At 42.5% G+C, this 20,234-nt stretch overlaps 1 protein-coding gene across 1 annotated transcript; it reads right to left on the reverse strand.

Annotated features, from left to right (window-relative positions):
• Window positions 1–10,685: 10,685 nt before the first annotated feature.
• LOC115774578 (Fc receptor-like protein 5) lies at window positions 10,686–17,352 on the reverse strand. The gene is made up of 6 exons (XM_030721932.1): window positions 17,322–17,352; window positions 17,204–17,239; window positions 15,239–15,502; window positions 14,914–15,159; window positions 14,196–14,468; window positions 10,686–10,768 (listed from the first exon to the last, which is right to left on the reverse strand). The coding sequence occupies exons 1-6, from the start codon at window positions 17,350–17,352 to the stop codon at window positions 10,686–10,688; spliced, it is 933 nt and encodes a 310-aa protein (XP_030577792.1).
• Between the last annotated feature and the right edge of the window lie 2,882 nt (window positions 17,353–20,234).

Here is a 20,234-nt window from a genome sequence, read left to right on the forward strand (position 1 = left end):
AAAAGTCCCCCAACTGGCTCCTACTGTCATGGACCAGCAGGTGATGGGCTGGGTTTGGTTGCTGTCTGTTTTTTATGCTTTTTCTTCCTCCCTCTTTTGTAATCAGGTGGAGCTGCTGAGCAGGCGTTATGCTTCCGTTCCATCATGGGGTGAAGTTTTCCTGGCAGGTTCTTCCCTCCTGCACCTGTTCCTGTTCATGAAATCAAGCAGCCGGTATCTAAGGATCGATCCACCGGGTCATCTTCGCCGCGTTGGTGACAGATCTGTCTCGTTACTGTGTGACTTATGTCTGTTCTTGTTGCTTACCTGGCTTCTCTGTTCCCCACGCAGTGACCTGTTTGATCCTTCTGTTGAAGTCTGGTTTGCTTAAGTCTCGACCCGTCCGTGGACTGCAAACACCACCTGCTGGACACCTGCCTGCTCTCTCTGCGCTCCATCTGGGAACTCGTGGACAGCTGTCTATTGGACTTCCACCCACTCACCTCTCTGACAAGTAAGGACACTCGAATCACTCCTGTGCTACACATTGCTTCTGACACAGCTGCACAGCTGAGGTTTATGGGTATGGAGACATCTGATATACCCACAGAGAAAATGGATGCAGCCACCATAATGCCACGCTCTGGTTTCCTGGACTCCGTTATCGCAGCCTAATGAAATATCAGAATTTCACTCAGCAAAACTGAAAGCTAGCATTACTTGACAACTTAGCATTCAAGCTTCTATTTCGCCTTTGATTCTATGGGGATCCACTCACTTTGGCAATTCTTCCTCCCTGGAGGATGCCACTTGGATATACCAGAAGTTAACATGGTTAAAACTGTTGGAAGTAATGTGCAGCTTCAGCACCAAAGAATCTGCTGCTGAAAACCAGAATTTCACTGAGAGTCAAGGAAACACCTTCTGATCCAGCTTCAGTGCAGATATGATCTGTGTGTCACTGCTGCATCAGACAAAAATCACTACAGTGAAACTGTGATATCTGTAAGATCTCCTTCTCAGGTAACTTCATCAACAATGTGTCCTGCTCCCTTTGGCATTGAGAACTTTGTCACCTTGATCTAAAGTCTGGAAAAAACAGTAAAAATTCCTCACCTGCAGCAAAGCGGTACGGTGGCTTTGCTGCAGGTTGTAATAGCACGCATCAGAGCGACTGAAACACACTTTTATAACCAGGAGGCCAGACTGCAGTCCCACCCCGCTCTCCACACTGCTGAAGAGTGCAATAAATCAGCTGCAATTAATGCAAAATGATGCTGCATGGGTGCTGACTTAGATCAACAGCAGAGCACAAATTGCACCTATATTATTTGTTTAAAGAGGCTACCTGTTGGTTTTTGTATTGATATTACTGCTTTAGACGGCCTCTCACAAAGATGCTCTTCTGAAGATGAAGCAGAACAAAAACAAGCTTTCTGCAGGATGTTGGAGGAACCGATGGAACAGAGGAGCTGCTATTTAAATGTAAACTAACACCAAACTGGGTTTTATGATGTTATAAATTTATCATGTTCAGCATTTTCACTGTATTTCATCATTTGTTTAATATAAAATTAAAAGGTGAAGTACGAGGCAGAAGAAAGTCTGTCCACAGCCTGGGCAATAATCTGAGTTTCTGCCTTTTCATATTTTTAACTTTTGTGTATTTTTTTTTTTTACTGTCGGCTGATTTAATGTGAGGAACGAGTCATTTAGGTGGAAAGTGACACATTTCTTGAGAAAAATGGAGCTTCCCTATTGATATAGTTAACACATCATTTATCTGTTTTATTTATAATTTTATTCTATATTTATCAACACTTGATTTTATTTATTTTTATGTATTTATTTTATCATTTTAGTGCTTTACTATGTATGATTTATTTCTGTAATGTTTCAGGCAGTTGTGAATTAATTTTATTGTTTGCTTGTTTTATAGTTATTGTAAGTAAGCTGACACTTCAGTGAAACCTTTTTTATTTATCTTACTCTTTTTTTTAATTTCTTGATATGTTATTTTCATATTTTATTTTTATAATTTTATTGCTTTAATGGTGATTTATTTTGTGTAAAATTTTGAACCATATTTGTTTTTTTTCTTTTTGCTAACTGCTGCACTGACACAGTATCAGAATATCTTTTTTATTCTGTTTTGTTTTATCAACAATTGACAATTTTATTTATTCCATTTTTATGTGATATTTATTGACTGCTATTTTTATTGATCCTATTATTGCAACTGGTGTATTTTCTCGTGTGCGTGTGAGGTTTTTTTGTTATATTTCTTGCACCTGATTGTTTGACAGCCGCTCTCTAAATGAAGTTTATCTGATTGATTTGATCGTTTCTGGGACTCGCAGCAGCTCTTTGTTCACACTTTCATCAAATCTGCTGACAGAAAACCGACTTTAATGAACTGCCAACAGGCAGAAACGTGTCTGTAAGAGTTCACAGGGTTTCAGCCTCACAACAGAACCTACAGACAAAATAACTGCTGTGAAAATGTTTCCATTCATAATTTACTCCTCACAATTATGGCTGACTCATCAACCATCCAATAGATATAATTAACCATGATAAATGGCAGGAGTGTTGCTGTAAAAACAAAGAGAATGAAGGTCAAACACCATCACTGAATTCACATTTAATCTCAGCATAATTGTAAATGCTGTCATAAAGCCTTACATGTATCCACTGAGGCGACTGGTTTGACTTTTTAATTCAGTTTTCGTGATGAAAGGCAGTTTCTGCACCCATATTTCATCGTTTTGTTTTTGTTTTGTTTGTTTTTCTCGATGACCCTTCTGTACTTTTATATCTTCATAAATACGCTCTCTACCTGCTTACAGGCAGCGTCCCGGTGAACCTGACTCCTTGAGGCTCTGCAGGGTGGAGGCTGGCAGTAAAACCTCTGGTCCAACATTAAAGGAGGCGACTGATCAACAGCAGATGAGGTCGGTGACGCTCTGATCTGACGTCGCATGTAGCTGGTTTTAAAAAGGCGAGCGAAGCCCGGAAACATGGCGCCGTTTATCTCGTAAATCAGCAGGACAGTAACCAAACACTGGACCTGTGGGTGGATGCAACGGAGTGTGTGTACTGTAACCCAGAATAAAGCCTGCAGAGGGAGTCTCAAAACAAGCCTCGGCAGCAGAAATGATGGTACAGCACACCTGAGGGTTTTCTGATAAATAGGAGTTTGATATAAAGAACGTGCAGGATAAATATGTGTGGCCCAGTATCTTCCACTAGTACTGGATCAAACATTGTACCAGTGTGTTAGTGACTGAATGTTTCCACAGAAACAGACAGTAAACTGTTTGGATGTGGAATGAAAGCAGCTGCTGTGATCGCATTAATCTGGTTTTACAAATATCTGTAAGTGTTCTTCCAAATACAGACACGTGGAGGTGTGGTATCTATTTGAATTTAAAACCCAAAACAGGACAGGGATTAAAGGTGCTTAATTGCTGCTGCTCGCTTTTTCAGACCGTCTGGAGATGGTCGTGTGGGGAAAATCCCAGCAGATCATCAGTTTCTGAACCTCTCAGACCAACAACCGTGCCACCTTCAAGGTCACTTAAATCACGTTTCTTCCTTATTTCTGATGCTTGGTTTAACCTTCTGCAGCGTGTAGACGTGGTGAGGAAGACTCCGTGTGTTGCTGTCATGTGATTGGCTAATTTGGGGGTACAGACATCCTGTGGGTATTTTGTGCTAAAGCAGTAGCTTAATGCTATAATGAGGGTATAGTGTAATAATGGTAAACCTATGGGCACAATCACAGCGGCCTCACGTCACGTATCCTAACGCTGTATTCGGAGCTGTTAGCACGCGCTGCTGCTTTGCTAACTTGAACAAAATGTGCTACAAAGTTCAGCCCTGCTGATGACCCACCCACCCTCCTCCTAACACTGACTTTGTGGCTGTAATATGTGCAGTAATTTAACATGATTATTGAAATGTAAAGGATGGAGGTGACACCACAAAACCCACATAAAACTCTCCTCACAGCAAAACTTACTCCTTCCTTTGTGTCAGACTCCTCTGCATGTATCTTTGTGCACTCGTTGCAGAGTGATGTGTAATGGAGAAATGTGGACGGACCACCCACCCTGCCGGAGCTGGAAACGAGTCCACAGAGGCCAGTTACTCTGTTTCCACAGGTCGCTCGTGTCCGACGTGTTAAATTTGTGAACCGGGAAGAAGACGGTGTGCGCGCCTTCAAGCCGCAGCTGAACGAAGACATCTGCTGCGCAGAAAGGAAAACAGGGCTAAAACTTAAAGCTCCAGTCAGACGAGCATCTTTTCCTAACTCTTCATAAACAATTTTAGCTTCCAAAGCAGAGAGTGGGACGGACAGCAGAGGCTCATAAATCTCCTCTGAGATGAGTTACAGCAGCTCGGGGACGCCTCGGTGCGTCGGACGAGGGGCAGGCATGTGAAAATAGCCAAGATCATCACACCATCACTCATGGAAAATGTCCAACCACGCAAAGAAATAGTCCCACCGAGGATTTTCTGACATTTCCAGCCATGTGTCATGAAATCATGAGAGAAGCTCTCCTGGAGAAGACTAAAGACCGAAAGAACCACCCGAATTTAGATTTAATTCTTCCACTGCAGGAGTCAGATTCCTACTCATTACACAGCAAAACAAATGTTATATTTAAGCACAAAAAGCAGCGTTGTTTACATATAATGATAGATCTTTCTAAATTGTAACACTTTGGAAAATGTATGTGGCGACATTAGAAAAAAGGAAGATCCAAATAGATAAACTAAAGATTTGGATGAAATTTGTGCTCCATTCTCTGAAACTTTTCATTTATTATCCTCCCAGAAATCCTCTCTGTGCTTCTGTTTTTCAAACAGCTAATAACACTGATGATACCAAAATGCATTAATTAACAACTGCAGTGGGAACTTTAAAAACCCAGTGGGCGGTTTATAATAACCTTTAAATAAACTCTCTCCGTATCAGAGTTTGTTGCTGTGGCACTCGATGGACGATTTGAGTTTGTTATTTTTACCTCTTCATTTCACCTACTTTTGTTTTATTTGTGTAACAGTTATCAAACCAGCGCTCCATGAAAACACAAAATACACACAGTAAAATCCAATCATATGAGCAGGAGTGCAAACCAAAAACTCTGAGAAAAGATGAAAACCGTCAGTCTGATGATGAAGAACAAAATATGGAAACTAAGAATAAAATTGAAACTCATAAAGCTACGAGAATATTTTCAAGAAAGTTAACCAATATAAATAAGTCAGACTGAACGAGCTGGAGTTCCTCCTGACAGCAAACACTTGGTAGACTTTAATGTGAGGACCAGGCTCTCCGGTTGGGTGCCGGATGGTACAGGGACATCGGTTCTGAACCGTGAAGGACTTTAATAGAATCAAATAGAACATAATTAATAGAATGATTAATATGTTGGCCTTTAGTGACTCTTGCTGCTGCAGAGCAGGTCATCTACTTATCAGAAGGTCAATAGTTCAATACCCTGCTCCTTCAGTCTGCCTCTTGAAGTGTTTTTAAGTAGTGGTTTGGATGATATCTGTTGTCTTGTGTTCAAAAAAGTCTAAAAATGGAGAAATGGACCGGTCCACAGGTGGTCCACAGGTGGTCCACAGGTGGTCCACAGTCCTTCTGTTGGTCATCACCAACCTACAGGTGAAGTTTTCACACGAGGTCAGAAAAGTTTGAGCAAATTCTCGAGGCCAGTCTTTTTATTGGGATGTTGCCTGAGTTGTCATCAGCTATAACCCCGCGGTGCCCATTTCTGGTCCTGGTTTTATCTTTTGAGTCAAGCTATAAACTGAGGTCATGAGGTCCGAACTCCAGCTGAGTAGATGGAGAAACTGCAAAAACAAGATGGCTGCCAAGCCCGCCTTGACCTCAATGCATCAGCGGTTGTGCTCCTCTGGGAGCGCTGCGTCCAAACTCAGAGGTGGAGGACGGCAGATGGTGAAAGACACCAAGGACTGAGACTTCTCTCCCCTCTGTTTTGTCTGCGGTCCTCTCAGTGTTCAGTCACGGTGGACCAACCGGTCTGGGTTTGACGTCAGAGGGGCGAGGATGCGGTTACGCGCCTCGAAGACCGGCGTGATGGAGATCAGAGACGGTCAGTCGTTGGCTGGCTGCTTCACTGTACACAACAGGCAGAAGTAATAACACACATGGGTGGATCTGACTTCATGACTTCATGTGGTCTCTTTTTCTGCTCTGCTGTGAAAACAATGGAGAAGCTCATAAAGAGGAGAGCAGAGAGAAGCTTTAATATCTCAGGCAGAAGCAGTGCCGTCTCCTTTTGTTGCGTTTTATTTTGATGGATGGACTAATTTAAGTTTACTACTGAAAATCCAATCCTCCAAGAACAACACCAAACTAGAAGAGCCTCAGAGCTTCACCGAGCCATATCCCACTATGCCATTGTCAAAGAACGTGAATAAAATTCCAGGATTTATGCCTTGGTCCTGATCTGGAGCTGCATTTCAGTCACATCTTCCTTTGCAGCTAGATTAGTGTTTGTGTCAAAAATGTTCTGAGAGCACTAAGTTTTTATTTTGTTCCCAAACACAGGATAATGGTCTTTAAAAGCATTCATAAAATGCTGTGATACTCTTTTTTTAATATCATTAAAGATTCTGAAAACGTTCTCAGCGACGGGCCTTTGAGAGGCGAGACACGCCCCGGCCGGCCCGGCGGGCCATCTCAGAGATTCAGACTAAAGTTCATTTAAACCGACAGTTATAATGTGAGACTTTGGACTGTCGGTGAGAGCCAAAGACAGCAGATCCAAAAACATAACAAGAAACAATCATTCTGGCTGACATGAATCAAAAAGGTCTTTAACTTTTTCCCTCCAAAAATCCTTTATTGCTTCACCAAAACACAGAGTTAGGGCTCATCAGTCAGGGCTGGGGTCAGGGGTCATCACCAACATTCTATTTCACAGGTTTCCCTGTGAAATAGTCATTTTCAACACGGCGATGAATAAATAATAAACCAGTGGTATACGCAAAAATTACTCCACAAGCATTCATTAAAATGTGTCTGCTACAAAAACTATCCAGCATTGCTGCAGCTGCGAGGTCCAGGTGAGCTGACCGGCTTACCTGTTGTGTATTTACCAATTAAACTCTTCCTGCAGAGCTGACTCCACGGGCAGCGCAGCTACAGCTGCTTCATGCAGCAGAGGCTGATCTGCAATCTAAGTTAAAGCTGTTTGAGATGAGACTTCATCATCCTAACATCAAATATGGCGGCACAGGTCTTACTTTAGTAGTTTTGTTCATCATTCTTCTCAGTTACATTGTTACAAATGAAAAAGAAAACCTCCAGATCAGAACACTCATTTCAAAGAGAAGACAGAGAAATTATTAGCCAGACTTTGAACATCCATCTCTGTTCAGAGTGACAATTTATTCAGCTCTGATGAACATGTGAGTAGCTGTGTCCGTGCATTTTATAGAGCCTGCCATAAGAGTTTATTACTGACATTTTATTTAACCTCTAAAGTGATTTATTATTATTATTATTATGTGCATCTAAGACCTTCACAGTGTTTGTATTCCAGCTGCATCTTTGAGCAAAGAGCCCAAGCGTGTCTGCAGCAGGAACACCCAAAAGCTAAAATAATAGCTTTCAAATTTCTTCTTTTTCTCCTAAATGAAAACAAGAATTAATGAGGAATATTTAAAGAGCCCAAACCACAGAGAGAAGTGTAAAAACCATATATTTATGATAATTGATGTACTATGAGTCAGTGATACACACATATGAGCCATCATGAGGAGACCTGATTTATACTGTGTGCAGATTACCTGCAGAGTGCTGCCATCTAGTGTCAAACGTCATAATTACACACTATAGTTTGGTCAATATCACAAAACCTTTTTGTTACTGTTGTTATAACATAATTATGTTACCTTAAACTGTCACTGTAAGTTATTTGCAACTGAAAAATATGAATAAGAGGGTTGCTGCACATTAAACAGTTTATAGACACAGTATAACTGATAACTCCAAAAAAAAATTTCATTTTAATAATCATTAAATCTGACTTTTTCCCCCACCAAAGATTAAAAACTGGCCTTGATGTGTCTCAGTGACATTTTAAAACAAACCAGTTTACAATTTATAGTTTAAAGGGTTTAAAAAAAAAGAAAAAAAAACTTTTGGTGTTGAACAGTGAACTGAGCTGATCTCAAGGACAGATGTGGATTATTTAAAGGGAGTCAAAGACTCAAAGATTTCTTTGCATTTCTGTTTGAAGAAACAAACTCTCTGAAGTCTTTTCTTTCTTTCTTTTAAATTAGTTTTACATTTTTTCAGTGATTAGATTTTTTTGCACTAATCTCAAAAATTTATGAAGCCATTTCTCTTTGAACGTGATCCCACATTTTGATCTCCAGAGGAGACGTATCGACCTGCAGGTGCATCCCTGTTTAAGTACGAACCAACAGGAGCTGAAACAATAAGAAAAAGTGGAATATACGCGCGGACGAAGAATATAACATCAAGCCATAAAAATAACTTTAGTTTCTGCTATTGGTGCCAAACACGTCGACTGAGCAGTTAGTTTATGTTTGCAGACCACCTGCAGACATCAGTCACGTCCTGCACATACACACTGCTTCACGTTCAGTTTATTTGGGTCACCCTGCAGTAAAGTGGAGCTGAACACCCTCACTGGATCATTTCGCTCATTTCTCAGGGCGTGTTTAACAGGTTAATGTTCACATTTGCTGGTTGACTGCTGACGTCAGATATTCGTCTGTGCTTTGGAAAGTGTGAACTCTCTTTCTGTGGGAAAGTTTGTCACTCACTGAGCTCTAAATACATTTCTGAGTACAACAGTGTTTATTTTTTCTTGGCTTCTGGTCAGTGAAACACTGGTTAAATATCTCTGAGAACCATGAACATGACTGCAGATTTTCTCACAGGCAGTGGCGCAAAAAGTCGGTATGCACTATGAGCAACGTATAGGGGCGCCAGACGGGGGTGGGTGGGGGGTTTTAGCGCTCTTTAGTGCTATTTTTTTCCTCATCATATTCAGCCATGTTCATGTGGGGCCACTGTTAATTATAATCTTTGCATTTATGTAACTAATGGACAGTTTTGGAAGAAGAAGGAATTATATAGTAAAAGGTGTGGCAGGGCAATGTGTCCCATACACCTGAGAAAGTATATAGCTGTGCCCCTGCTCACAGGAGTCGAACCCGCAGCATTGGCACTGTTTCTGCTCTACGACGTCTGAGCTGGAAGACATTAAATTTTATTTATGTTATCTGGGAAAAAGAAACTGCTTTTGCAACATTTATATAACATTTATATTATCAGCCTCGTGTGTGTAGATCATAAAAATCTAACTGCATGAGTCAGTTTGTTGTACAAAGATTGCAACTCAAAGGTCAGAGTTAATGTGATTGTTATTGAACCTCTGCTGGAATCTAAACATCAAAATTTGCAGACTCAACATACAGAAGATGAGACAAAGATAAATCGTGAGCTGGCTCTCTTTGTGGACGATAATCTGCTAATATTAAAACCCACTTCTTTCCATCCCCACACTCATGAAAGTCTTCGTGATTATGTGTCAGCTTTAGGATATAAAATCAATCAGAAGCAGCGATGGTATGAGGGAGCTGGGCAACACAGGTCTCCGTCAGCTGGTCTAAGCAGGGATTCAAATATCTGAAAATTATCCTCGTAATCAACCCCACGCAAATATTTGCTGTTAAATATAATAAGTTGACAAAGTTAACAAATAAAAAACAATGCCGCATGATGTTTCACTTATTTCAGTCCATACCTGTAGAAGAACCAATATGCAAATTCAACTTATTAAATAAATTTATGTCAAGATTTATTTGAATAAATAAAATACGGACACTGATACTAAAATGGACCCGAGTACAACCAAAGGCATACCTCTATTATTATTGCCATGCATTAGCATGAATTCGAAGTTAAATAAAATGAGTGAATAAAACACACTTTAAGAGTCTGAAGGATGGTCACATGATTAAAGGTCCAGCATCAGTCTCAAGGGGCTCAGGTCCAGGCTTTTGAGCTCTTTGACCTACTTTATATATTCTGATTGATTCTTTGTATATTTATGGTATATTTTTATATTTGTGAATTTCCCTGGTATTCTTTATCTGTACTTCTTTAGAGTTTGACCGCTTCTCAGGGTTTGTTTTTCTTTGAGTCATGAGTCTCTGTGGTTTCGTAGTTCCAGCTGTTTGTTTAAGTATTACCTCATATTTTCAATTCAATTCAATTTTATTTATATAGCGCCAAATCACAACAAACAGTCACCTGAATGTGCTTTATATTGTAGGTAAAGACCCTACAGTAATTACAGAGAAAACCCAACAGTCAAAATGACCCCTATGAGCAGCATTTGGTGACAGTGGGAAGGAAAAACTCCCTTTAACAGCAAGAAACCTCCAGCAGAACCAGGCTCAGGGAGGGGGGGCCATCTGCTGAGGGGGTAGAGAGACAGAGATTAATAATAACTAATGATTAAATGCAGAGTGGAGTATAAACAGAGTAAAAAAAGGTGAATGAAAAGAAACAATCAGTGTATAATAAAACTGTTCTGGAAACTGTAATTTAAAAAAGGTTTAATGATACATTTGATTTAATGTTTGCTTTTACATGAGATAAAATCTTCTCCGATCGCTGCAGTTTAGAACTGATGCTCGGTGGTGACCTCTGTGATGCCAAAGTCCTCGGCCAATCTCTGCTCAGATTCGGTGGGCAGCACTGTTACTGTGGAGACAAAGAGGTCATGTGGGGTCAAATCGAGGTAATATCAGCTGTTTCCTTCCTTTACCCTACCCTTTATGGCAACTTTCTTCTGATTGGATGCCCTTTACAAACAGGTTTAAACAGTGGGTGGGTGGAGCTTCTGTGCATACAGCCAGTGTTGATCCTGACATCATCATATTAGGGACAGCCCCTCTCATGCTACTTTTCCACCGCCGAGGTGCCGGTGCTTGTGCCGGTGCTGGTTTCAGTGAACCGGCGAAACGCTTAAGAATGTGCCCGCGTTTCCACCGTGTTTCTGTGAACCACTCCTTTACCTGTGAGTGTGGGCGGGTCCTCGTCTGGACACGGAAGCCGTGTTCTCCCATGTTTGTGGGAGAACACACTCCCCTTTCTTGTGCTGCAAATATGTTTTACGGTCCAAACCATCTGTGTGCAGCACAGAGGGAAACACAGACAGCGATTAGAACAAGACGACAAGTACGCACTGTGTCCTTTTATTTGTGATATGAACTGATACAAAGCAGCAAGTTCAGCCTTAGAGCCCAACCTAATTCACAGCCGTGAAAATCGTGTCATGTTTCTGGAGTTTTCCATCCATCCATTCTCTTCCACTTATTGGGGGCCAGGTCACGGGTGCAGGAGCCTAAGCAGAGAAGCCCAGGCTTCCCTGTCCTCAGCCATCTCCTCCAGCTCATCCGGAGGGACCCCAAGGCGTTCCCAGGCCAGCCGAGAGATATAATCTCCCCAGCGTGTCCTGGGTCTACCACGGGGCCTCCTCCCGGTGCGACATGCCCAGAACACATCCCCCATGAGGTGGCCAGGAGGCATCCCAATCAGATGTCTGAGCCACCTCAACTGGCTCCTTTCGATGTGGAGGAGCAGCGGCTCTACTCTGAGCCCCTCCTGGATGGCTGCACTCATCACCTTATCTCTAAGGGAGAGGCCAGCCACCCTTTGAAGGAAACTCATTTCTGCTGCTTGTATTCGCGCTCTTATTTTTTCGGTCACTACCCAAAGCTCTCCTACTCCCTTCTCCCGTCACTCATGAACAAGACCCGAGATACTTGAACTCCTCCACTTGGGGCAGCAACTCGTCCCTGAGCCGGAGAGGTCACTCCACTAGACTCTGCTTCCACTACAGAAGGCGTCAGTGGGATTTAGGAGGTCCTCGAAATATTCCTTCCACCGTCCGACTATAGCGTCAGTTGAAGTGAGCAGCACCCCACCCGCACTATAAGCAGTGTGAGTGGAGCACTGCTTTCCCCTCCTGAGTCGTCTGACTGTTTGCCAGAATTGCTTCGATGCTTCATCGAACTCCTCCCACACCGGGTTTTTGCTTCAGCCACTACCCAAGCTGCGTTCCGCTTGGCCAGCCGATTCCTGTCAGCTGCCTCCAGAGTCCCACAGGCTAACAAAGCCTGATAGAACTCCTTCTTCAGCTTGATGGCTCCCTTCACCTCCGGTGACCACCATCTGGTTCGGGGGTTACCACCATGACAGACATCAACCACCGTGCAGCCACAGCTCTGGGCAGCAGTCTCAACAATGGAGGTGTGGAACATGGTCCATTTGGACTCAATGTCCTCAGCCTCCATCGGAATGCTGTCGAAGTTTTGCCATAAGTGGGAGTTGAAGATCTCCCAGACTGGGGCTTCTGCCAGGCATTCCCAGCGCACCCTCACAATACGTTTAGGTGTGCCAGGTCTGTCCAGCATCTTCCCCCGCCACCTGATCCAACTCATCACCAGGTGGTGATCAGTTGACAGCTCAGCTGCTCTCTTCACCAGAGTGTCCAGAACAATCTGGTGATACAATTACAAAATCGATCACTGACCTGCAACCTAGGGTGTCCTGGTGCCAGGTGCACTTATGGACATCCTTATGTTCGAACATGGTGTTTGTTATGGACAAACTGTGGTTTGCACAGAAGTCCAATAACAAGACACCATTCGGGTTCAGATCGGGCAGGCCGTTCCTCCCAGTCACGCCCCTCCAGGTTTCACTGTCATTGTCCACGTGAGCGTTGACGTCTCCCAGCAAGACTATGGAGCCACCGGATGGAGCACTCTCCAGCACCCTGCCCAGGGACTCCAAAAAGGGGTGGGTACTCTGAACTATCATTCGGTGCATAAGCGCAAACAACAGTCAGGACCCGTTCCCTGGCCTGAAGGCGCAGGGAAACAACCCTCTCGTCCACCGGTGAAAACTCCGACATGCAGGCAGCAAGCCGGGGGGATAGAATAATACCCATCCCAGCTTACCGCCTCTCACCGAGGGCAACTCCAGACTGGAACAGAGTCCAGCCCCTCTCCAGGAGACTGTTTCAGAGCCCAGGTCATGCATTGAGGTGAGCCCAACTATATCTAGCTGGTATCTCTCAACCTCATGCACTAGCTCAGACTCCGTCCCCACCAGAGAGGTGACATTCCATGTCCCAATAGCCAGTCTTGATAGCCAGGGCCTCCGCCCTTGGCCACCGCCCGACACACACTGCACCCGACCCCTATGACGCCTCCTGTGGGTGGTGGGGCTACAGGAGGGCGGGCCCATGTAACCTCTTCGGGCTGCGCCTGGCCGGGCACCATGGGCTAATGCCTGGCCACCAGATGCTCTCCCTCGAGCTCCCTCCCCAGGCCTGGCTCCGGGGTGGGGCCCCGGTAACCCTATTCCAGGCAGGGTAAACTGTTCCCTCGTTGTTGCAGACATGGGGTCTTCTGAACAGCTCTTTGTCTGGACCCTCACCCAGGACCAATTTGCCATGGGAGACCCTACCAGGGGTCAAGCCCCTGGGCAACATAGCTCCTGGGATCACTGGGACACACAAACCCCTCCACCACAATAAGGTGGCGATTCACGGAGGAGTTTCTGGAGTTTTGATCCTTTTTTATTGTTTAAATCTTTTCTTTGTGTTAAATTGTTTTGCCCTCATTATACAATCACACTCCTGTGGTTTTGCATGAATATCTGTGCTCGTCATTTTTCAAACTATCCTAGTTTTTTTCTTGTCGTTCTCAGCTTCTCCCAGTGTCCTCTGGATCTCCCTTTTGTCCTTTCTATATCACCTCTTGCTTACTTTTAGATTTTTGCCTCTCGTCTGCCTTCTGTGTAGTCATGCAGACTTCCTGCCTGTGCACGACCTCGGCCTATTTTTATTTTTTTTTTTAATGTATTTTAGACTTTTCCTCCACTCTCTTGTAGTCCTGTGTTTTCTTCTGTGATTACAAATAACAGAAAAAAATACAGAAATGAATAGGGGGGAAATGTAAATGGGAAATAAACTTAAAAAAGAAACAATGATGAAATTTACAAATATAATGGAAAAATCGATAATATTTTATAAATTATTTAATTCCTACGATTTCTTTGATTCTTTTGACAGCTCCCCTTTAACAGAGTGATCGGCTGCATATTTGGCAGTGACAGTTACCTGAGGGTCTTCGTAGATATAAATGCACCATGAGTGCAGTGGTGATGAAACATGGGCAGAACACCAGCAGGTGGCAGACCACTCTCAACAGAAACTCCAGGTGGGTGGAGAGAGGGGGTGCAGCTGAAGTCGGAGGCGGAGCTGTAAAAGGAGAAGCCATGGCAGTGGATGGGATTGGTGGGGCTGAAACAGAAAGCAGAGTTGAGGCAGAAGATGGAGATGATGTAATGGGTGGGGCTAATGTAGAAGGCGGGGCTGTGGCTGTAGGTTTACCTGTAGAGAGAATCTGTTCATGTGGTTACATGGATGAAATCATAGACGGTATAAAAGATGGACGCAGCTTTCTGGTTTAGTCAGCCAGCATGGAGGTGCATTTAAGCTGCATTCTTTCTAATGGCCACCGGGGGGCAACGCCTGTGGTTATTAAAAAGAGTTCTGGTTGGTGTAGAAGTCTATGGAAAAACCACCCTCAGCTCCCTTACTCTGTGACCTCACTAAACACTTTATATATACTGAATAAATCAGAAGTCTTTAGCCAAAGAGCATACAGTGTCCTTGGTTTTACAGTTGCATCTGCCCCTCAGCTGTCACACCTGGTTTGAAAAGACTGAGGTGGTGATGGCCAAAAAGCTCGAGGCCTCATAACAAAACAGTGCCTGCACCCATCTTTTATACGGTCTATGAATTAATTAATTGTTGATCATACTAAAATTCACACCTGTAACAGTGATCCAGCTGGATGGAGACTCTCCATGAGGACTGATGTTACACTTGTAGAGGCCTTCATCAGACCTGGAAACATGGTGGATGGTCATGTGACCCGTAGGCTCGTTCCTGATGAGGGAGCCATCTTTATAGAAAGCAGCTGGGGGGGGTGAAGGTGAGGTCTTAGATTTACAGCGCAGAGTGACGTCATCTCCCTCCATCACAGGGAGGACGGGACTCTGCAGGATCACTGATCCACCTCAACACAGAGACAAACTACAGCATTTCATCCGTTTACACTCAGCTTCATCAGCACTAACAACACACGCTCAGCTTACCAGTCACAGTGATGCTGATGGTGCTACTGTTTACTCCCTCTCTGGACTCACACCAGTAAACACCGCTGTCCCGTCTGAAGATGTAGGAGATGGTACAAGAAGAATCAGCTTGTTTCCCCCACCCATCTCCACACAGAGCCCTCTGTCGTTTGGCCGTGCTCCTCCTCAGAGTCCATCCAGCAGAGCTGCCCCCCCCCTCACAGCTCAGAGACAAAAAGTCGCCCTCAAACAGCTGAGAGTAGCTGGAGCTCACAGTCAGACGAGCTGTGAGGCAGAGAGGGAAGAATCAGAGACTGCATCTGCATTCTTTCTAATGTCTAATAAGGGCGACGCCTGTAGCTGCCCTTGACCTTTGTTTATATTGAAGCAGTCTTAATTTCATTGACGAAATATTTTCATCATAGTCTTCATCAACGACCCTTTTTTATGATTAAAACGAGATGATTTCTAAACGAAAACCACCTAGAAGGATAAACATGATGACGATTCGTTGAGATGAAACCATTTTCAAAAGTGTAAATTAATTTTCTTGCGAAATTAATTGACACTTTCGTCAAGACGAAAGTGTCAATTAATTTCGTCATCGTTTTTATCCTTGTAGGTGGCTTTAATTTAGTTATCATCTCGTTTTCGTCATGAAGAAAAGGTCATTGGCGAAACCTATGAAGAAAATATTTTGTCAACGAAATTAACACTGTATTGAAGCCTGTGGGAAAATGGCCCTCAGCTCTGTGTGATGTCAGTAAACACTTTCCTGATGAGTTTATAGTCTCGTTTCCAGTTTCAGGTGAACACAACATGAAGTTCAGTGTGTAAATCCCCCCATTACATTCAAAAAGAGAACAGGGCATCACAGAGATGATGGAGAAAACACTCAGCATGAGGCTTTACATACAGCAGGTCCAAGCTGCTGGCAGTGTAAATAAGGAATCACAGCATCTGTCTGTCTACTGCGACGTGTGGCTGATGCCAGTAAAAACTGCCATATTTCCTGAGTTTAAATCATGATATTATTATAATTCTTTTGAACACAGTGATGCTGTTCAGCTAATTTTGAATCTGATGGCAGCCTCACATCTGAAAGAGTTGGGACGGGTCAACAAAATTTGGAAAAGTAAGTGTATCAAAAAGAAACAGCTGGAGGAGCATTTTGCAACAAATTGTGGGTTTCCTCTGAGTACCACAGCATCTAACATCTAACACGAGGAACACATCAGCACCGTGCCTGTAGACACGTTGGCACGCACACTGGGGGAGTCAGGGATCAAACCAGCAACCTTCCAGTTAGTAGATGACCCGCTCCGACCTCCTGAGCTACAGACACCCCCTCCCTAATCAAATCATGAATCAAAATGAAACTAAGATGGCAGGAGGAAGTGAGCTGGGGAAATAAAAGCTTTAGTATCTTAAAGGAAATGAGAGAAACTAACAGAAAAAAAAAGGTTTCACCTTGAGGATCAGCCAAAATCCAAAGTGTATTCCTGCATTTTAGTGCAGGCTCATAGTTAGCGCAGGATGTTCGGTAAGGCGAGATGCGCCAGTTTTACACGAATAAACGTTTCGGCAAACGTCACCTGTAACACGCAAGCTTCAGCAGGATGTCATGGTAATGTGAGCAAAGCTTCTTGCAGCAGATGCAGCGATGATCACCGTGACCTTTTGTGCTTTTAGGTTTGACTGAATTAGGATGCAGAATAATCGTAATAAGGACAAACGTCATCAAAGGTCAGTCCTTCAGTCATAAATCATGATTACTGTTCTCAGCACTTTGTGCAGATTTTGTTTCTCTCATCCTGGAAAACTTTGATTCAACAACAAACCTGCTGAAACAATAATGAATGTTTTTGTGGAAGATGCTGGGTCCTCACCCTTAAATATCTCTATGCTTCAGTTCAGAGAAAATCAATCTGTAACTGCTTCATATTCAGACTCATTCCTCTGTACGTATAATAAAAATGTACCAACCTTGGTTTGTTGTGTGGCACAGCAGAGAGTTCAGAACTGAAGACAAAGGACGCTCAAGTTTATTTAAAGTTTTACACACAGTGAAAGAGCTGAAATATGAAATATGAAGTGCACTTACAGAAGAGCCCCAGGAGAAATGTTTCTGCCATCGTGCAGCTCGGTCACCTCAGAATCGCACTTTGATGACCAAAGCCCGCTCTCCCCTCTGAGCCCAGTTTCACCTGAATATTATGAGAAATGCTTCCCCTTTCTCGTAAAAGCAGGTTTACAGTAAAAAAAAATCAAAAATGAAAGTTCTGTGGCTATCAGGATATCTTTAAAAAAATCCTCAGCAAGTCTTAAAATAGGTAACATAGGTACATATAACATAAATAGGTAGATCTCCCAGGCTAAGAGGAACAAGAAGGAGAATCAGGATCAGCTTTATTTACCACGTATGTGTCCACATAACAGAATAAACAACCGACATTAGTAACACGACACCAACAATAATCACAATTTCTCAGTTTTGAGGCTTTTTGTCAGTTTTTGACTAATAATTCATGAAGCTGACCTTGAAGACCTCGTGGATGTGAGCCCCACTCTGCACCCTACAGAGGTTTATCACAATTCATTTCAAACTTTTTACACACACACACACACACACACACACACACACACACACACACACACACACACACACACACACACACACACACACACACACACACACACACACACACACAGTAGCAAAAGCATAACCACCATGGCAGGGAATGGTGCAGAAAATCATTGATCATGTAAAATCATGATCATCAGCAGAATAAAGTCATATTTGTGCTGCTCTTTATTAGAGCTCTGAAACCTCTGATACGCTGAGACCTGGTTTACAGGGATTAAGACCAAGTTTTAGACTAAACTGCATCTTAAACCAGGACTTGTTGAAATGTCTTTCTCAGACATGGATTAAAAATAGGCTCAGACTTGTCCTAGTCTGGAATTAAATAATCTGATTTCTCGAATGAAGCCTAGAGCAAACTTAAATTAAACCCGGCTGGAGTCAGTGAGGGGAACTCCAATACTTTATTTTTTACAAGTACTCTTCACCTTGAGGTTTTGGACATGTGGAACCTTCCACAGTGAAACAGGAGATTTGTGTGAACTGAAAATTAAGTTCCCTGATGCTGCTGATCAGGCCACCTTTAAGGTACACTACTGTGAATATGGGCACTTCAGCAGAGTAATTGGCTGTATTGATGGATATCCGATTCACATTAAGTGTCCTTCTACAGAACATGCTGAGCTGTACAGGAATCACAAAAACTGCTTTTCAGTAAATGTATAGGGTGTGTGCAGTTCTCCACCAATGTTGAATGTTGGAAAACTTCAACTCATGATTCCAGGATTTTCCAGAATTCTTTGCGTGCTCAGTTTGAAGCAGGACAACACAGTGGAGCTCTACTTGGTGACAGTGGCTATGCACATCCAGTCAGACCTGAGCGACAGCTCTACAACCAAGCTCATATCCACACCTGAGGGCTGGTAGAGCGCATGTTTGGTATCTGTTTCCATTGTCTCAGGAACACACTGTTTTAAACCAAAGCAACAACAGTGCTTTGTAATTACCTCAAACTGATTAATACAATGACCAACAGGTTCCCATGGCAGAAGTAGCTGATAACCATAACTGGACACACAAAGACACTTTTGGTTTGCAGCACTTTTCATAAAAAAATGAGTCCTGAGTGACATGCAAGTAATAAGTTACAGCGATAAGAAGGACATTATAGTATGTTTTGAGGACAAAGACTTCACTTACTTCATTCAACTTCTGCTGCTCCTGGGAAAATTTCATATTCATAAAACCAAATGGACAGACTCCAAACCAAATATTAACCACTTCTGTCAATAACTTCTGCCATACAGCACCACATTTAAAGAACTCAAGAATAAAAAGGCAATTAAAAGTAATCACATTCTGGACAAATTTTATGTAACTTAGTAACTCAATATATTTACTTTGTGTATTGTATAGTGTAATTTTGTTATGCATTTTATGTTACTCTTTTTTTTCTTTTATGTAACCCTGGTATTAAGATTTTCTATAAATTGTTAATAAAGTTTGTTCGAAAAGAAAAAAGAAGGCTGCAGGCCATATATATATATATATATATATATATATATATATATATATATATATATATATATATATGTGCACATATATATATATATATATATATATATATATATATATATATATGCACATATATATATATATATATATATATATATATATATATATATATATATATATATATATGCACATATATATATATATGCATATATATATATATATATATATGCATATATATATATATATATATGCATATATATATATATATATATATATATATATATATATATATGTGCACATTATATATTCACAGTGTATATTAGTGCATATTTGAATGTGTGAATGAACGCATTAAGTTAAATAACTTTGTAGAAAGGCGCTTTAAGAAGTTCAGTTCATTCACTTGTATGAGTCTACAGTGCTGATCTGCCACATCCAATATGGCGGACGCGCTGACTTGTCACAGCAACGGGCTGCTCCGCTCAATGCGGCGTCTACGTATCTATGTCTAAAAGCGTATATACGTCTATGATGCACCCCCCTGCTCTCTGCTGTGATGCAGCCGTTTTGCTTTAGCGTCAGCCTGTATGAATGACCTTTAGTAAACCCAGGGGAAAAAGTGAGTAAAATTAACCCTAATTCTCTCTTGTTAACACAGTCTGTTTATGAGTATATGACAATCATTTATAGAGAGGCGGAAATGTAAATGCTTGTATGTAGTCGATCAGGTTGCAGTTGCGCCGCTGTTAGTCGGCTTGTAGCTTAGCCGCAGGAGGCGCAGGACAAGTGCGAAACGACTTGTTGTGCCAAAAAGGGATTTTTATATTTAGGCCCGAGCCAACCGAAGGGTCGGCGAGGAGCCTATAGTGATTGTAAGGGGGGCGGTGCAAAAACGGGGGCAGTCGCATGGGACGCGGT

Source organism: Archocentrus centrarchus, chromosome 24, assembly GCF_007364275.1.
Source record: "Archocentrus centrarchus isolate MPI-CPG fArcCen1 chromosome 24, fArcCen1, whole genome shotgun sequence".
In the NCBI taxonomy this organism is placed as follows: Eukaryota; Metazoa; Chordata; class Actinopteri; order Cichliformes; family Cichlidae; genus Archocentrus; species Archocentrus centrarchus.

Bases quoted from the DNA above. Each gene is read 5' to 3' on its own strand.
- LOC115774578 (XM_030721932.1), bottom strand. From the start codon at position 17,352: ATGGCAGAAACATTTCTCCTGGGGCTCTTCT. The intron at 15,503-17,203 runs GTTGGTACATTT...TCTGCCTCACAG, and splicing joins GTGCCACACAACAAACCAAG to CTCGTCTGACTGTGAGCTCC. The intron at 10,769-14,195 runs GTAACTGTCACT...TTGTCTCCACAG, and splicing joins ATATCTACGAAGACCCTCAG to TAACAGTGCTGCCCACCGAA.